The sequence below is a fragment of the Trachymyrmex cornetzi genome, unplaced genomic scaffold (genome assembly GCF_001594075.2).
Source record: "Trachymyrmex cornetzi isolate Tcor2-1 unplaced genomic scaffold, Tcor1.1 scaffold228, whole genome shotgun sequence".
Taxonomy (NCBI): domain Eukaryota; kingdom Metazoa; phylum Arthropoda; class Insecta; order Hymenoptera; family Formicidae; genus Trachymyrmex; species Trachymyrmex cornetzi.
Window position 1 is genome coordinate 21,921 of NW_017296934.1, and position 16,859 is coordinate 38,779.

The 16,859-nt window shown below is 35.0% G+C and overlaps 1 protein-coding gene across 1 annotated transcript in view; it reads right to left on the minus strand.

The window, feature by feature from the left end:
- ValRS (Valyl-tRNA synthetase) overlaps nucleotides 1-16,859 on the minus strand; it is a 50,241-nt gene that overhangs the window by 8,331 nt on the left and 25,051 nt on the right. The window contains exons 4-11 of the mRNA XM_018506629.1: nucleotides 6,843-7,044; nucleotides 6,453-6,741; nucleotides 6,208-6,332; nucleotides 4,592-4,737; nucleotides 4,310-4,517; nucleotides 4,053-4,223; nucleotides 3,831-3,952; nucleotides 3,618-3,726 (exon numbers count right to left, since the gene is read on the minus strand). Coding sequence (XP_018362131.1) covers nucleotides 3,618-3,726; nucleotides 3,831-3,952; nucleotides 4,053-4,223; nucleotides 4,310-4,517; nucleotides 4,592-4,737; nucleotides 6,208-6,332; nucleotides 6,453-6,741; nucleotides 6,843-7,044 — 1,372 coding nt within the window. The remainder of the gene's footprint in view (nucleotides 1-3,617; nucleotides 3,727-3,830; nucleotides 3,953-4,052; nucleotides 4,224-4,309; nucleotides 4,518-4,591; nucleotides 4,738-6,207; nucleotides 6,333-6,452; nucleotides 6,742-6,842; nucleotides 7,045-16,859) is intronic.

A 16,859-nucleotide genomic window follows, 5' to 3' on the forward strand; every position in this document is an offset into this window, starting at 1 on the left:
CCCGACTCTCATCTTCGACTTTCACCCCTTCTACCCCCTGCTTCAAGGGGGCTGCGCACAGCTCTTACCTTCGCGTGAAAAGTAGTTGCCTTCCTAAATAGAGAAGGAGACGGGATAAATCTCGTTTCGCGAGATCAGTACCTTGATCTTGGATTACAATGTATTGATATACGTTTGTTTTGATTTCTTCAGTCATTGTGAATAGTATCGATCGGTATGTTTCAGTTAATCTCAGTCAGTATATGAGTGCTTTGTATCCATTACATGATAATTAAATTTATTTGCAAATATGTTGATTACATTTTATTACTATTTCTTGTTGAAGAGAGGGGCTGGAAGTCGAATGTGAGAGTCGGGCGTTCCTGAAGCAGGGGGGACAGAGGTGAGAGTCGGGCACCCCTGAAGCAGAGGGAGGGGGGTGAGAGTCGAAGGTGAGAATCGTGTGCCCCTGAAGTAGGAGGAGTTAGAGTCGGAGGTGAGAGTCGTAAGCCCCTATAGTAAAAAGAAGTTATTTCATAAACTTCTTTTGTTTATAACTTCTTAATGAGTAACGTCCTGCAATTAAAACTTCCTCAGGGTCACTCGGGGTCATGACCTTGACAACATATGTCAAAGTCAAGGTCATTGGGGGGGCTCCCCTAATCTACATATTTACCATAACTTTTTCTAATATCTGTCAGAAAGCAGATTTGATTGGCATTATGGAAATAGCTTCTTTCAAAAATCAATTTTGATATGAAAACCAAATTTTTCATTCTAAAATGAAATTTATTCTAAAATTCATTCTTAAGTTGTTCACAATGTAATAAATATTTGTTTTTCTTATTTTTATGATTTATATCATCCCGTACAATGTACGTCTACAAAACACGATTAGTTTTCTATTATTATTAATAAATCGATTAATGTTAATCAAAAGAAGATTACAAACATATGACTTACTTGTTCCTAGTCATAATTTCCAATTTCTAATTTCATCAGAAACTATAACAATTTTCATTACAATCCTATTTATGCGTTTATGTGAATAATAACAACGACGACGATAATGATGATAACAATAAATATTCTTCCATAAATGAGTTTAATTATCTATAATACTAATATGTAATTTCATGAAATTTCATTATAATCAAAAATTAAATTTATAAAGATATTGATATTTTCATTTCTACAGTACGTTTCTCAAATTATTACAATAATTATTTTAAAAATCGATTTCTTCGAAACTATAGGCCAATGGCTGAAACGGCCGGACACGTATCGTTTTTTTTTCGCTCAAGAACAACATGTAAAAAGTGCATAAAAATCCCCGACCCCGTCACCTGGTGTTTCCCTTGCAAGTTAAATATATTTTCATATAATTTTTGAAAAAATTGGTGTATGGGACATTTTTTAAAGCAACAATTGTAGAAAAGAAACACACTTCGCTTTTCAATTGACAAATAAAAAATTATTTTTTTAAATTGCACAATATACACTACTCATCAAAAAATACTAAATAGGGAAAACATTTGAACATGTTTAAAATTGCGTAATATTCAGAACACTATAATTCGGTGAAAAATCATCGCAGGCAATCAAAAAATCATTTGAAAGTTTGAAAGCTGTACTTTTGAAATCGGTAACTGATATTTCAATTCGACTGATCCTTTACGGAGCTATACGGACACAAAAGGATACCTGTCAAATCTGAAAATTTTGTATGAACTTTACAAAGTTCTATGGCGTGAAGTAAAAATCACACAAAAATGCGGTTTACAGTCGAAAGAATAAATCTGCACGATTTTTTTTCAACGAGTTATTCAACATTGGAGCAAAAGCGATCATTTTTGCTTTAACGTTCAATTACTCGGTGAAAAAAACCATACAATGCTAAATAAGAAAGGAAATTGAAGGTAAAGGTTCACTCTTTTGACTGCTGTAAACCGTATTTTTGTATGATTTTTATTTCACGCCATAAGTCTTCGTAGTTTTTTTTATAAAATTTTCAAATTTGACGGATATCCATCTGTGTCTGTATAATTCTGTAAAGGATCAGTCAGATTGAAATACCGATATCAAAAGTACAGATTTCAGACTGTCAAATGATTTTCTGATTGTTTGTCTACGATTTTTCATCCAATTACGGTGTTCTGAATGTTGCTCAATGTTGACCGTGTTCGAAAGTATTCCCTATTTTTTTGTGAGTAGTGTATGTTGTGCAATTTTAAAATAATTTTTTATTTGTTAATTAAAAATCGAAATGGGTTTCTTTTCTATAGTTGTTGCTTTAAAATTCCCATACACAAATCATTTTAAAAATTATATGAAAATATATTTGACCTATACGTTATTACTAACATAAATATACGTTTATTACTAACTTGATTACTTATTGCAGAAAAAAATTGAAAAGAAAGCTGGATTTGAATTAGGGATTTCCAACGATCCGACTTCGATCACAAGAACTTCTTGTTAATCAGATCTATGAACGAGGTATATAACGCGCATGAAAAATCGTAAACAATTAAATTTCTTATAAACTTTTGACATGATTTATATTATTCTGAATTAATAGAGAGGTATACTATTATTACAATTTATTAAAACTTAAACAGGGTTCGACAAGTTTTAACAAAGCGCTCGTGTGTAGATAGAACGGGCTAAATTGAATCGAAAAGCCCTCTACCATTTTGCAATTTTCGTAATAGTTAACAAGATTATTAATTATTAAAAAATTGATTATTAAAAATCGTTGAATATTAGTTTTCAATAATGTTTTATTCAAATACTATCAACTTTACAGAAAACCAGTAAGAAACAAAAATTGTTTATTTTCTCCTTCATAAAGTTCAGAGAATTGTTTAATATCATATTTTCTCATGTTGGTAAAAAGTGTTGCTAATAAGAAAATGCAGTACTAAAAAGTTAATAAAAAATTCTGAAAAAATTCTTAGAGCTCTATGAGAAGAAAATAAGCAATTTTTGTCTCTTACTGGTTTTCTGTAAAGTTGATAGTGAGTAAAAAATTGTTAGTAATTAACATCTTATTAACTATTGCGAAAATTGCAAAATGGTAAAGGACTTTTCACAATGCTCGACTACACACGCAAAAGAGACTAAGGATGTTATTTATACATTGGGTTGGGGAGGGGGAGGAAGTTCTCCCTCATACGGTTTATTCATCAAATCTCATCCCGTCGGTTATCACCTATTTTGGTCGCTCCAACATCATCTGGATGATGAGCACTTTAAGGTTCCTGAGTATTCACTTCAGTCATATTGAATCGTGACGTCATAAGCGAGAAATGTGTCATAAGCGACACGTTGATTTTTCTTGCATGCTATTTGTAAATAAAGAGAATTTGGATGAAATGAAATGATAAGATCGCTTTAAGACACTTGTAAAAATGGACGAAAACTATCCTTATCTCCCTTGACAGTCAGTAAGTAGTCGTAAAAGGCACGTAAAATGCGTTCATTTTTACTCAATGCGCATGAGTATCTTATTTTCACTTCACGAGCCTTTTTCGATTCTTTACTGATTATCATGACAGGAACAGCCTGTATATATAATGGTCACAAACTTTTAGCCAAGAGTAGATAAAAAATATCAAATTATCACTTATATATACTTCTAAAGATATTCCTTCAATCACATCCATAGGATCTATTACATTTCCCAAAGATTTACTCATTTTTCTTCCATGCGCATCTCTCACCATTGCATGCAAATATACTTCCCTATAAGAGAAAAATATTTTATATGAGACGTATATTCCAAAATGTATATTTCATTTCTTTATACATAAAAGTATGGACATTGAATGCGTTTATAATACACATACTTAAAAGGCAACCGTCCTAATAATTTTTGGCCCATAAAGACCATCCTGGCAACCCAAAAAAAGAGTATATCATGGCCAGTTTCTAACAGTGTACCAGGATAAAATGCTTTGAGCTCAGGGGTCTGAAAAATACATTTGATTTTAGAAGTGTTTTTTATTTTTAATTTCATTTAGTGTGTAGTTTTGTTTCTCAATTCACTGTATTTTTTATGACATACATACTTTATCTGGCCAACCAAAAATGGAAAATGGAAAAAGAGCAGAAGAGAACCAAGTGTCTAATACATCGGGATCTTGCTCCGCAATAATGTCGTTTACATTAACATTTAATTTCTTAGCCGCTTTCTCTCTAGCCTCAGCCTCAGAATGCGCACTTACCCAATATTCATCTATCTATATAAGACCATCTTTGACTCATTATGAAACTATCCGCTTAAAAATCATTTTGCGCAAAAAAAACCATAATTTCTGAAAATTACCTTTTTCATGTTCTCACAAGAATTGATAAATTTAATTGCATAAGCAGGAATCCGATGGCCCCACCAGAGCTGACGCGAAATACACCAGTCTCTAATACCATCCATCCAAATATACCAAGTTTTCTTAAATTGTTCTGGAATTATTTTCAGAGCACCCGTGTTTACCGCTTCCCTAGCTTGTGCAGCCATTTCGTCGCATTTAATATACCTAAATACAAAAAGAAATTAGATAAATTTCTTTAAAAAAGCTTAACAAATATAGTACACATTGAATTCATTTACCATTGTGGTTTTATGAGAGGTTCGACGACATCTTTCGATCGACTACATATAGGTATTACCATTGGATTATCCTTTACATCGATTAACAGATTTCTTTTTGTCATCTCTTTAATGATAGCCACTCTGGCTTCAAATCTTTTCATTCCCTGTAATTAAGAAATCTATTATACAGGGTGTCCCATAATTCATTAGACAGAGCTCGTGGACAGGTAGAGCGGACTAAATTGAGATGGAAAGTACTCTACCATTTTACAATTTTCGCAATAGTTAACGAGATATCAATCTCCAAACATCACCAAACATCAATGAACGTACACTTGATAATAGTAGGCCAGGCGGACGCGCGTATTCGGTGATGTTTAGAGATTGATATCTCGTTAACTATTGCGAAAATTGTAAAATGGTAGAGTACTTTCCGTCTCAATTTAGTCCGCTCTACCTGTCTACGAACTCGGTCGGATGAATTATGGGACACCCTGTATATAATGCATACAAGACGAGGGGGTAATCACTTAATGTAATTGTGAGAGTCTTCGAGATTATTATAAAATTCGTATGAAATCTCTATGTATAACCCAATAATTACGTATGCAACCATGAGAAATCATTGTATGATATTAAACAAAATTGTATATTTTACCAAATGACTTCATATGTAGTGAAAAAAATTATTTGTAATTAGATGAAATCATATAAGATCAAATGAAATTATATAATCTATGGGACAATATTTCAACTAGTGGTTACCCCCTCGATACAAGGTGTTCCAAAAAGGTCAGGACACCTGAATATCTCGGAAAATATAAGTTTTACAGAAAAGTATTTCAGATAAAAGTTGTAGGATTAAAAAAAATCTATTTACTGATCTTATCAGTTTGACCTTGGGTGGCATCATCAAAGTCAGGTCAAGATCACGTTGATTTTTTTTAAATGGAACACCCTACTTTTGATTCCAGAATCTAATAGATGATGTCAAGAGCTTTCCAAAATACTATAATAAAATTATTTTTTATTCAGCACTTTTCGAGTTATAAAGCTCGAAAGTTACAATACCGTCGGCATTAGATTATTTTTCTTATTTTCATTTTTGCACTAAAAATTCATTTTTATGTAAAAATGAAAATACGAGCTACAACTTCCAATGGCTTTGATTTTGACAAATAATATCAAGGACATGATTCCGAACAACATTCAAGAGGTTTTAGCCATCGATCGGACACCTTGCATAATGCTAATGCTGGCCGTTCTGTAACTTTCAAGCATCGTAACTCAAAAAGTAAACAATATTTTTTATAGCATATTGGAAAGCTTTCGATACCAGCTATTAGATTCTGGAATCAAAAGTAAGGTGTTCAATTTAAAAAATCGATGTAACCTTGACCTGACCTTGGCGACGCCATCCAAGGTCAAACTGATAAGATCAGTAAATAAAATCTTTTTGAACCCTACAACTTTTGTCTGAAACACTTTTCTGTAAAACTTATATTTTCTAAGATATTCAGGTATCCGATGTTTTTGGGACATCCTATAAATATTTACTTCAACGTTCATAAAATCTCGAAAAAGTTCCCTATATCATATTTATAAATTTTAAAAAAAAAATATATATATAATACCGTGAATTTTCCATAATCTCCAATAATATTTCCATCATCATCAAAAATATTGATGAATGGCAAATTGTACCTCTTTCCAACTTCATAGTCATTCGGATCATGAGCTGGCGTAATCTTTACAGCACCTGCAAAATAAATGAGTTATTCTTGGCCTAGTCTACTTTCACTATAATTTTACTTTTACAATAGATTTACTTTCAATATTTTATTTATGATTCAATATTTTATTTATAATTGAACTATACCTGTGCCAAATTCCATATCGACAAACTCGTCTGCTATAATAGGTATATGTCTGTCACAAAACGGATGCTGTACATATTTTCCAATATATCGAATATATCTACTGTCCTTTGGATGTACCGCAATAGCGGTGTCTCCTAACATGGTTTCAATACGAGTGGTCGCCACAGTTATTTTATCTTCTGAATTAAGGAGCTGATAAACGAACGACACCAAAATCCCAAATTCTACTTTCTTTTCGTAGCCAGGTATAGAAAAAAGAGTCCGCCCATTTAATTCCACTTTATCGACCTTTTTTCAACAAACATGTTTTTAAAAATTTTCGAATTTAATTCACAATTCTTTGTAAAATATACATTTGTTAAAGAAGTATCTATGTACATGGTACTCACTTCAATATCTGAAATCGCACTTTTTAAAGCACAAGACCAGTTAACTAAACGATTGCTGCGATAAATAATACCTTCATCGTGCAAACGCACAAATGCTTCTGTTACGGCTTTACATAATTTAGAATCCATTGTAAAACAAGCACGGCTCCAATCGAAGGAACCACCTATCTTTCTCAACTGTGAATAAATTCTATCGCCTTTTCTAAAAAAAAAATATTTCAAATAGGTATCTTGATTAAATACACTCACTCGCAAAAGAAGCAATACACCGAAAAGTTAGGAAAGATATATATATATATATATATAGGGTGGACCATCTGAAGTGATCCAGTCAAATATCTCGAAAACTAGTAGGGATAGAGAAAAATGTTTCGTATGAAAAGTTTAGGGTTACACGGGGGAAGTATGATTTCGCGTTATCGACGTCAGCTCATCGATCCGTGAATTCATTTGCTCGTAAAGATTTTACTATTCCGTCGAGCCGCGCGAGAAACGATAAAAAGGTTTTTTCCTTTATGGGGTTTAGTGGCATCTCTTTTCTGTCTCTAACGACATATATTACAACTTCGATAAAGAATTAAAAATAAAAATTACAACGATATTATTAAACTTAAATATTATAATTGTTTTTGAAACATACGTGTGTCTTAATCTTGCATTGATCAAACTAATTAGTGAATTTTACATAATCAACAATCATCACTCGAATATAATCTGTCAAACAACTCGCGAATTCACGTGAAAAAATATAGAATTGATTTCCTTAAAGAAACGCTAAATAAATGTATATTTTAATTGTAATTGTGTTTTTATTATAAAATAAAATGTTCGCACATTGATTTACATAAATTAGATATTATTTTTTATTATATAACCTTTTATGTGTATTTAATATAAAAAGATGTGACAATTGTTATATCTTTTATTCTGAACGGAATAACAATCCATTATTGTTCGGTACACTTTTAGACAAACGAGATTCTTGATAACATTTCGAACGTGTTTCTATATACACTACGTTGACTACACAAATCGCACTTTTGTACGCGCTTTTCGTACGGAAAACAAAATTTACATATAACGCTGGCTTCATATAATAAATTAAAATGCGCTTATACGGCGAGAATGATATTAATTAAAACTGTGAGATTTGCATTGATTATAATGTGCCACTAATTGAAAGCGACTTATCCGCACGTTGCATTAAAATGTAAATCAAATCTCCAGCGTCATGGGCATTCATGTTCGTGCCAATAAAGCAAGAACGCTATAAAGGTACAATAGAAAACACATTTGCCAAATTGCCTCTATACATATTTTTCTTTGTTTTTAATTGAAATGTATTATTATATGAAGCAACATTTATCGGAAATTTTATTGGATTTACACAATGTGCAAATGCCGTATATTAACTATATTACAGAAATAATAAATATGTATGTCCTACTATCATAATTAATTTTTACTTTACTGATATTCGCTATATTTAGAATTCGCACCGTGTTCGAAACAAAGAAACAAAAATGTAATTTAATTTATCCTAACGATATAATTGGTTTTTGTTAATTTAATCAATAATATATCGATTTCATTTATACATATAAACAAATCTTATTTCCGATATATATATATATATATATATATATATATAAGACAACAAAAATAAAAATATGAATAAAGATATATAAAATGAAGCTTTAAGTATCCACTAAATATTTGAATGGCAATTAAGTTTACCAACGGTAATCTACGATGTTCCTTGTTTCCTATTTCTTGTTTCCTGTTTCCTTTGTCTCTTTTTACCACGTTTTATTTTTTACCTCCTTGCCCAGTTTTTTCATTTTCTGTCGGCCGAGATAAAAGTTGACGCACTTCGGAAGAGACAAGAAACACATAAAGGCTGCGGTCCACTTAGCGCTTCAAACGCTACAGAGCATTTGTAACACTGATATGACTGGTTCATTTGATGCTTCAGAACGTTCCCAGAAACTCTGATTACGTCATCAATACGTCATCGTTTTTGCTCCCACTTCGCTTCAACTGCCTTACCTCGGGAGGTGGGTTGGCTGGAGCGTTCACGTAGCAATTGTAGTATTCGAAATAGTAATGGACCAATCGGAGCGTAGCGTTTGGAGCGTAACGTTCAGAGCATTTGGAAGAAGCAAGTGGACCGCAGCCACAAAAACGCAATTATCGATAAAACGATCGCAAAGAAGGAAAAAGACATAAGATAAAAAACAAGAAACAGGAAGGAAAAATACATTTGTAAATTAGGCTTTATGTTTGACTATTCATTTCAAATGATTAAATGAGAAAATGTAAAATTGATAATCAAAGATACGAGCTTGCGACGATGCATGGTGTGAATCAAGTGTCGCAACCCAATGGGATAAAATGTAGGTACATGAAAGTATAGAATTTTATGGGTTCGACTCTCGCCCGAGGTAATATTTTTCGCAATTCTATTTAGTTTTTCAACACATTAACATCTTTCTAATATAATGCCTGATTGAGCATCAAATTATTAAAAATTACTTGTCAATTTAATTTAATTCGTGATATTAGAGTATAGTAGTTTATAAGTCCGGAAAACCAATTCAGCGCGCAGTTGGAATTACTACAAATATGGTATATATGCATGTACATACAGTGGCGTACAAAAGTTTTCGGCCAGTGACAATTTGTACTTTATAAAAAAAAAGCCTGATAAAAAATTTTCATTATTGTTAGTTGTTAGTATAAGATATTGGTAACGAAATAATGTAGTGAAAGGAAATTGTTTGTATTCATGAAAATACTTATTATTATAATTGTGATATTTACATGTGCAAAAATTTCCGGCCACTTAATATATTTAACCCACAGTAGAATTCTAATGATTTGTTTACATATGGTATCGTATTCATTAGTTACACTTAGTTCACATAGAGTCATCGAAGCGTAAGCGTGGCTCGGCATACGCAAATCCAAATTCGCGAGAAAATAATTAAGTTTTCAAAAGACGGAAAGTTTTTTCGTGAGATCGCTTCATTGTTATCAATCAACCATAAATGACATTATTGTCAAAAATCGTGCTGGATACGGATTAAAAGATCGTCCGCATAATGGAAGGCCACGAAAAACATCTAAAAAGTAGATCGTGTCATTAAACGCAAATTAACTGCGGATGTTAAGAAAACTGCTGCCGAAAATGCACGCGAGCACAGGATGAAAAACCTTGCCGATGTTAGCCGTAGTACTGCACTGTTAGAAATGTTCTTAAATTTCATTAAGTTTTAATGTACATTGGTGAATAAAGTTTAATTTCTCTGTAACTGAAAGGACTATTAATGCACATGTTAATGAGATTTAAGTTTACAGTAATTGAAAAATTAAGTGTAATGAAATTTAATATACTTTTCATTTACGGATATAAATAACATTTAATTAATCGTAATTGAAATAACTATTAATGTACATATTAATGACATTAATGAAACTTAAAAGTTAAGCGTGTTGAAATTTAATGTACTTTTACATTTACGAATATTAATAATATTTTAATTAAGCCTAATACTATTAACGCTTAACGTTTAATATGTTTACGTTTCTTACATGTCATTAACGTAAATTACTTTTCAGTTACAGATCTCGTACTTTTCATTAACGTGTAAATTAATTTCTATAATAATGTGTTCATTAATTTCAATACACACGTTCATCACATTTAAGACTATGTAATTTAGTTTTTATTTACATCATTCATTACATTTAATTTCGTGCATAACCACATGCTTCCTTTACATGTTAATTAAAATTCATTGAGAAATTTCTAACAGTGTGTGACACGAAGGCTATAGGACTTTTCAACCGTATAGGTACTAAAAAGCTATTAATCAGTAAATAGAATAAGAAGGCTCGATTATATGGTTTGGTATGGGTATGGGAATAAGTTTCCGCCCCTTTTAAATGAAAAAGATGTATTTATTTAAACAAAACAATACAAAGTAAGTTCATTCAAAGTATGCTCCATCAGAAGCGACAACTTTCCCCCACCTTTCAGGTAATAAACAGATTCCTCGAAGGAAGAAATCTGGTTCTTTTGAAGCGATCCATTTATCAAGCCATTTTTTGATATCTTCATAAGAATTGAGTCGCTCTCCAGAAAGGGCCGACAGCATGGACCGGAACAAATGGAAATCTGAAGGAGCAATGTCCGGTGAATACGGCGGGTGGGGCAGAATTTCCTACTTCACTCCTTCCAAGTATTTCTTGACCGGTTTTGCAACATGTGACATAGCGTTGTCACGTAGCAGAATCAGCTTATCGTGCCTATTGTCCCATTCCTATTGTTTTTGTTTCAAAGCTTAGTTCAAATAAATCGCTTCGAACGAATATCAACTACTGGGCTCAAAAGCTTGAACACACACCTTTCAAATACATGTATTGCCGTTTTATCAAACACACAAGCAGTGCTACTAACGACATCTCTCTAATGGGCGGAAACTTATTCCCATACCTAATATATATAGAGTTTACTAAAGATCATCAAAATTGGACAGTCGAAGATTGAAAAAAAGTAGCTTTCTCAGTCGAATCTAAATTTAACTTTTTTGGAAGTGATGGTAGACAGCATGTATGACGTCTTATTGGTACCAGAGATGATGTTCGATCAAATTCCTACTATAAAGCACGGTGGAGGAAGTGTGATGGTTTGGGGAGTTTTCTCTGCAGAAGGAATCAGTCCACTTGTAGAGATCAATGAACGCAGAAGGACATTTTAGAACAATATTTATTAACATATGCTGAAAAAACAATGCCACAGAACTGAATATTTCAGCAAGATAATGACCCCAAATACACATCTAAGTTATTCAAGAACTGGTTTTCTGATACAAATGTGAAAGTTTTAAGTTGGCCATCTCAATCACCGAACCCGATAAAACACTTATGGGAACAGCTAGATCGTCAAGTTCGAAAGCATACACATTCAAATAAAGCCGCATTATTGAAATTTTTGTGTGTGTGTGAAAGAAGAATGGAATAAAATTTCACCTGCTTATATTAATTGACTAATTGAATCGATGCCACATCGTTGTGGCGCTGTTGTTGCTACAAAGGGTATGGCCATAAAATGTTGATATCTAAACATAGTTTAAACTGACTAACGTGCATTATAGAATGTATGGACTAATAATTTTTCTCGTAATACAAAGTAACCAGAAACTTTTGCACATGTAAATATGAAAATTATAATAATAAATATTAGGTGGTTAACTTAATTCCTGCCATTTTTTCATTTCCAAAATTGATTTGTTTCGCAGGGAAGATGAATGAATACCCTAAAACCTCAAAGTAATTTCCTCTATTTTCTATTACGTTTTCCTATCTCTTCAGTAATAGAGCAATCTCACGATAGAATGCGGTGTCTTTCGAGGCGATTTATTCATCCACTCATTTTTGAACTTCTTCGTAACTGGAGAAGTGTGTAAGAGCGTGTTGCATCGATCGGGAAAGATGATAATCTGATGGTACCAAGTCTGGATCCGATAGTATCAAATCTGGAGAGTACGCTGGATGCGGGAGGACTTCCCATTCAAGCTCTAGAAGTGTCTGCTTCATGCTTTTCGCAACATGCAAAAAATGACTTTGCATCGATTGTTGGCTACGCATAGTTTTTTTTTTCATCAACTCATCACTCAATCGGCATAGTTATTGTCAATAACAATCAGCTGTAACGGTTTTATTTAAACGCAAGAGCTCGTAATATAGCACACCTCCCCTAGTCCCACCAAATCCAGCAAGGAATGTTCTTTGTCTCTCATGTCAAAATCACCGTTTCGAAAGCATTTAAACCAAACTCTACATGTTCTTTCCGATAAAGTTTCATCACCGTACACTTTGGATAATAATAAACGACGCGTTTCAGTTGCGGTTTTCTTAAGGTTGAAGTAGTGTCGAAAAAACAGCTTATCGCGGTTCATTTTCAATCGATTGGAAAATCTCTTTGGTCATTGGTGTCGAGAAATCTAACCTGTGAGGACTGAATCACTTTCAGCAATGTGTAAACTACAAAAGACATGCGACTTCACTGTCGAAACTCACCAGCGTTGGATCCGGCACACTCTAATAGCGAGCGGCAGGAATTAAGTTAATCATATAATATTTTCATGAACATAAATAATATACTTTCACTACGTTATTTCGTTGCTCACATCTTGTACTAATAACTTAACCTGATAATGATTAAAATTTTATTTTTTTTTATAAATTAGAGTACAAAATGTCACTGGCCGGAAACTTTTGCACGTCACTGGGTGCTTTCCAATTGCTTAACACATCTTAACACAAACGTACACAGGAATGCACAAAGTGTAACGTTGTGCACGATTCAATTGAACAGAATGTGTACGCTGTAAACGGTTGAGATCCGTTTCGGATGGAGTTAAATTAAATGTAGCTTTTTCCGCCTGTATTAAACAAAAAAAAGTAAAAGTGCCGGCCACTCAACGTCTTCCAACCTCATTTATAGCCGCCGCAGTTAGTAACATGTAATTGTCACTAGAAAACACAAGCTTACACAGCCCTCGACTGAGTACGGATGTGTTGTGTCGACGATAACGGACAATTGGAACGCAACTTGTGTCGCCGTGTGCACAAAAGTGTCTAGGGATATTGCAATTGAAAAGCACCCACTGTATGTAGTACACCCACGGTAATTGATTCTGTCCCTCGGAAATTTTCACAAAATGAGAAGTGACCACCTTCATATATTAATGTTCACAATCCATGCACGATTAACGACACGACTAAACCTTACGTCCGCTTACAACCACATTTCGTAAAGACGAAATAACCTGAATTTTCGGGAATTTTAAATAAGTAAATACAGCAGATGTGAACGAAATTTTTTCAACAGCATGCAGATTATGGTAAGTTGTAAGAACAATTGGTTGTATTTTAATGTTTTGAACGAATCATATATCTATATGGTATTTATAATTTATTATTTTACATTTAAATATTGTTTAGAATCTTAAATCATTTCCGTGATTATCTATTTCAGTATTTTTATCCCATATAGGCGAGCGGTTTACCCCCATTTTGCGTTCACTAAACGATCGATCAACGTTCTAGTGGCAGAAAATTATTGGATTCCTCATATTTTTCTACGAAAAAGCATCTATATACTGTAAGGGTGGAGCAGTAAAAGTAAATTAAATCTCAGTTTTGAGATTGTAAGAACAGAATATACGAATAAAAGAAGGGAAATTACATTCCACTTTCTTTGAGACTGTAAGAGATGAGGTCGTGGACCTTATCATAAATTCCTTCCTAATTATTGCTAGGAAAGGAATGGAAATCGTCTTACTTTTTATCTGTAAGATACTCGTGTCAGGAACAACGGGAAGTTGTGTAAGGAAGTACGCCAGGTACAATAATAAAATGAGTTTAAATATCAGCCACTTAATTCACTTACTTCTCGTACGAACATTAATTTTATTTAAACTTTTGTAACGTCCGCCGAAATTTGCGCGCAGGCGAACGTCACTTTTAACGACGCCAAACGCGTTGCCGTGGCAACGCGAACTGTCACGACAACCGCGAAACTCTCGCGAACCGTGATCACGCGATTAGCGCGTGATCAAACAGCTGTTACAAAACCGTACTGCGCTTGCGCGACCCAATATAATCAATTGCGTGAAAATCCATTTAAATCAATAGCGAAACGAATTAGCACCCCATAATATTAAATGATAAAACCATAGGGAACTAAGAGGCTCTCTGCTATTCTCGATCTATCGCAGTATTCCAAATTAATCGATAAATTTATTTCATTTAAATTCAATAATTGCAATTGCAAATTTAGCTTCGCCGATTCATAAAGCGGCTAATACTGCGCTTAAGTTCGAGAATACGTAGCTGAATGGCATCCGCAAGTGCACCAAAAGCTTCTAACAAAACCTGCGGAAGTCCGTTAGAAGCTTCGCGATACAAGCAACGCACGAACGCTCTGTATCCAAAACTCTATGCATAAAAAAAGGGAAACATCATTCGACGGAATGTAACGCGAATAAACACGCACAGCGACTGCACATTGTGCAGCACAGGGACGGAGCGACTAAGAGGGCCCTGTCAACATTTAAATTTGGCAAATTCTTCCCTTAAGACGGTAAAATCTAATGAAATATCATTAGATCGAAAGTTCTAGAACATTTCAAAAGATTCCGGTAACTGTTGATAGGTCAACCCCCTTTCCCGCTGAGCACCACCACTTCTAACAATATAAAAGCGCACACCAAAGTCAGCCAGCGAACATTCGATTATTATTCAAGTTTTAGAACATTCAATCATTAGAAGAGTTTCGATTATTAGAGTTTCGAACATCAGAGTTTTAGTCTTTTCGATCACGAATATTAGAGTTCGGTGTCGGAGTGTCGCAAGTGGGAGGTTGCCTGGTAGACTACTTCAGAGAGTCGTCCTTAGAAGCAGGGTGCGTTCACAAAAATCCTGAGGGCCCACCTTCCATAATAGGCACATCCAAGAATAGCCGAGCAACACCGCGACGCAAAGTGAGTTCCATGTGGCACTTCCGTATCAGTCGCATTACCCTCCGTTTGCGTAACCATTAAATTTCTGAACTATCGCGTGCGAAACATTAGAATACACGAATCTCAGTCATTTTATTCTATATCTTATATATATTTTTTATTACTAGAAATTAAAATAGAATAAAACGTTTAACATTCATTTTCTCTTTTTTTTTCTCTTCTTCTTTCACTCTCCTTCCTCGCGGACATAATTAACCCGATTCGGAGCGCCTGTAACATCTGTATCGTCTGATTATCGTTATAATTCAGTGAATCTGGAGCAGGAAGCCTCGCGCGTCGTGGCGCACGAGAACCGCGCTAGGCTCCCTGTCCTCCGGGGCGACAGTCACCTTACACCCTGGTCTAGGAAGCTCCTCTTAAGGCCGCCGAGGCATCGCCTTTGAATCTCATTCCTCGAACTCCGTTCTAGGAAGCCCCTCTCAGGGCCTCCAGTCGCTCAAGACAGAGCCCTGGCCGGCCTTCCGAGCGGAGAGCAAGAGCCCCCTTCAGGGCCCCCTGCCGCTCACCCTATCTCTAGCCGCCTGTCGTTAGTAATAGCGGGTATATTATAGATGCCAAAAGGAAACTGCGCCGGTCGGGACAAGGCTCTAAAACGGATGCAGCGCGAGTATCACTGGCGCGCGGACTTTGACTCGCGGGAATTCGCCGACCCCCGCATTGTCCAGCCGCCGGGTTACTATCATCCCGTCCCTGGCAACTGCCAGGATCTGTCACCTCCACCGCCTCTACCCGCGAGACCACTGCCCAAAGTCGTCAAAGTCGAGACTGTCACCGGACAGTTCTGCTCCACGCGTGAATTCATAGTTAAAAGTGTACATAAATAAACGTCTTTAACTCCGCGAATTAAATTTTCTACGTAATCATTTTGTGATAGTCGACCTCCCTCTTTAACTCCGGTAACCGTGATTACCGCCCTTGCCGTTCGGGGCGAGGATCACGCCGAGCCGTCGTCGGACGGGCCCACGCCGCGTCCGAGGAGTATCAGCACACACGCGCCCCCGGACACACTTTACTACAAGAGACCGCAATAACATTACAGAACTCATAACGAACGCGTTAATACGTGTAAAAAGACGAGAGCTGAGAGAGCGAAGTATCTCTCATGCGGAAAACTTAGCAACTCGTGCCGGGACGCTGTGATACGCCGGTTTTATTAAAAGTAGTCTCACACGCGGCGTGCGTGAGCGCAGCGTCGCTGCCTGCTCCGTTTCCGTTTTCGGAGTAGCAGAAATCGAAATAGATGTCAGCAGCTGATTACGGATATTGAAAGATTCTTAGATTATGTAGTTAATTTTCTTACAATACGCTTTATTTTTTTAAGTGGTTATTCAAAAATTACACAGGCCTGCATGGTTTTGTTGATTGGGATTTAACTATGTTTTCTTACGTAATTTTTCGCGCTGAATCCGAATCCGGCTGCAGAATT